Genomic DNA, 3,484 nt, shown 5'->3' with positions numbered 1-3,484 from the left:
TCATGGCTTCATGGAAATTGATTGGATCATTTTCCATTATACCATCATGTTCCTCATGTTCCTGGAGAAATACTATGTAATCATCCGGAATAGCATTTCTTCTTACTCTAGTGGACCTTCTCAAAGGTATTGGTTCTTGAAGCACGAGTTCTTGAGGATTTTGAGTTTGTTCTTCATCTTGAAGTGGAGTTTGAACAACAATGTCTTGAAGAGGTTCTATACTTGCTTCATCAGAAGCAACTGTATGAATAGGTCCTGGAATTGAAACTGATTCTTCTTCAAAAACAAAGTCTTTAACCTTATTTCTCCCCCCAAACTCAATATCCTCGAAAAACATGGCAGTTCCAGTCTCGAAAATTGTCTTTAATTTGGGATCATAAAATTTATAACCCCTAGATCGTTCAGAATAACCAATAAAGTAGCTGCTCACTGTTCGGGGATCCAATTTTCTTTCATTTGGCTTATAAGGCCTTGCCTCAGTTGGACATCCCCAAACATGAAGGTGATTTAGACTAGGCTTTTTACCTGTCCAAAGCTCATAAGGTGTTTTAACAGCTGCCTTAGTTGGTACTCTGTTTAAAATGTAAGCTGCAGTCTTTAATGCCTCTCCCCAAAGTGACTCTGGTAAAGTAGAATGACATATCATACTCCTTACCATATCCTTAAGAGTCCGGTTTCGTCTTTCAGCAACACCATTCATGCTAGGTGACCCTGGCATGGTGTACTGTGGGATGATCCCACATTCCTCTAGGTACTTGGCAAATGGTCCTGGACGTTGTTCACCTGAACCGTCATATCTACCATAATATTCACCACCACGGTCATATTTGACACACTTAATTCTTTTATTGAGTTGATTTTCAACTTCAGCCTTAAAAGATTTAAACACGTCCAAAGATTGAGACTTTTCATGTATAAGAAATAGGTATGCATATCTAGAATAATCATCTATGAATGATATAAAGTATTGCTGACCATTCCAAGATGGTGTTGGAAATGGCCCACAAATATCTGTATGTATCAATTCTAAGACATTTGTAGCTCTGTATGCTCCTAATTTCTTATGTTTGGTCTGTTTGCCCTTGATGCACTCAACACAGACATTAAAGTCTGTAAAGTCAATGGTATCAAGGATCCCATTTGACACAAGTCGTTCAACTCTATTTTTAGAGATGTGACCTAGACGTTTGTGCCACAACATTCCCGAGTTTGCAGTGTCAAATTTACGCTTAGTACCACGTGATTCCACATTCAAGGTTTCATTATAAGAAGCAATTGTGTCGAGCAAATATAGATTGTCATACACCATAAGAGTACCAGTTCCAACAATACTTGAATTTATAGATAAACTGAATTGATTATTTCCAAATGAACAATGATAACCAGATTTGTCCAAATAAGAAATAGAAATTAAATTTCGTCTAAATGACGGTACAACAAAAGTATCTATTAAATCCAAATAATGGCCAGTACTTAATAACAACCTAAAATGCCCTATTGCCTCTACATCCACCGACTTGCCATCTCCTACATAAATGCGTCTTTCAGCATCAGTTGGCCTTCGGTAACTTAGGCAACCCTGCATTGAAACACTAATGTTAGTAGTAGCACCAGAATCTAACCACCAAGTGTTTCTAGGTACTGAAGCTAAATTTGCCTCAGAACAGACCAAAGTGAGGAACATACCTTTCTTTTCACGCCATGCATGATACTTGGTACATTCCTTCTTAACATGTCCAGTAGTGTTACAAAAGAAGCAACCCTTTTCGCCATTATTTTGCTTCTTTTGCATTGGACCCTTAGCAGCTTCATTCTTAGTATTCTTATATTTCCTCTTTTTGCCCATATGTTTAGAGGTGCTTGCAAGGTGAGCACTTTCTGTCTTTTCTTGCTTCATCCTATCTTCTTCTTGCACACAATATGAAATGAGCTCATTAAGAGACCATTTGTCCTTTTGACAATTATAACTTATCTTAAATTGACTGAATTGTGCAGGAAGAGATATTAACACCAAATGAGCAAGTAAATCATCCGACAACTCAAGCTTTAAAGCCTTAAGCTTGGAAGCAATATTAGACATTTCCATTATGTACTCCCTTACATTCCCTTTGCCTTTATACTTCATAGAAATCAAGTTTTGAAGTAGTGTGCTTGTTTCTGCTTTATTACTTTTGGCAAAGCGTTTCTCCATTTCAGCAAGGAATTCTTTGGCACTTGTTATCCTTTCAGATATAGCACCCCTAAATGCCTCCGGAATGCCGCGCTTAATGATCATAAGACTCATGCGATTGGAGCGCTCCCACTTCTCATAAGTTTTTCTCTCTTCAGAGGTACTAGAGTCCACAATAGAAGGGGGTTGCTCCATTTTGAGTGCAAAGTCAAGATCCATGCACCCAAGAACAATTAAGATGTTCTCTTTCCAATCCTTAAAGTTGGTACCATTAAGGATTGGAACCGAATTCATGTTAGCAGATATAGTAGCAACATTAACTGGAGAAAAAAAAAGAGAACAAAATAAACAACATAAATATATACTCACATCATAATTCAAATTCATATATACAATCAAATTCAAATATGGTATAATTTATCTCAAGATACCAAGTGCAACATTAATGTTAAGTCTTTGGACAATAATATTAATTGCTAATGATACTCTTGTTGTAATGGTCAAACATTGATAATAATCCATGTCAAATAATAAATCATTCTTTGGATTGATTTATAATTCACATATATAACTTTATAATTATCACATATTTACCATCACATATGTGCATATAATCCGGCCAAATATTAATCTTCCTTTGGGCCAATCAATACCAGCATGAATATATATACACAATAATATTCAACATTTATCATGAGCAATCTGGACAAGAGAAGTCACTTTGGCAACTTCTTGTTTTAATTGAATCACTTAAAATGTTAAACAAATTTATGATCCAAATATAACCAATTATTTGAATTTTGATTTAACACTTAATCCAAAGTAATTATTATTTATTTACCGCATGTTTGATGTAAACAATAATAATAATTTGTTTCATTCCTAATTACAATAGAATGAGTATGTCTTTAGTATATATATGGAGACTCGATAACAGCATATTAATTTATCCTAGTAATAATAATAACTATTAAGGAGCCACATTTTCATAAAATAAAAAAAATTAAAAAAACGTGTATGATACCAACTAGACCTTTTATCATTTTTTTAAATTTTCAAACACCTTTTATCACATTTTAAATTTTCAAACGGTATCACATCAAAAGGAATAACTAACACTGAACAGAGGCAAAGAAGGTTGCGTAGGGAAATCTAACGCTTCAACCCAAAAAACAACACTGTTTGTAATTCAAATGAATATTGAGTTATACTTTAATTTCATATGTCGGAACCAGAAAAAAAAATTACCAGAAAGATGAAACTTTAACTACACTGTGATTCAAATATATAATATGCATGTCAAATTTATAATAT

General features: G+C 34.3%; 1 protein-coding gene across 1 annotated transcript; it reads right to left on the bottom strand.

Moving 5' to 3' along the window:
* On the bottom strand, positions 1,974-2,464 carry LOC109335441. Its single transcript, XM_019571574.1, has 2 exons — positions 2,102-2,464; positions 1,974-1,982 (listed from the first exon to the last, which is right to left on the bottom strand). Exons 1-2 carry the CDS (start codon positions 2,462-2,464, stop codon positions 1,974-1,976), a joined length of 372 nt encoding a protein of 123 aa, XP_019427119.1.

This window comes from Lupinus angustifolius, chromosome LG20, assembly GCF_001865875.1.
Source record: "Lupinus angustifolius cultivar Tanjil chromosome LG20, LupAngTanjil_v1.0, whole genome shotgun sequence".
Taxonomy (NCBI): Eukaryota; Viridiplantae; Streptophyta; class Magnoliopsida; order Fabales; family Fabaceae; genus Lupinus; species Lupinus angustifolius.
This window is presented reverse-complemented; position numbering and strand designations above follow the sequence as displayed.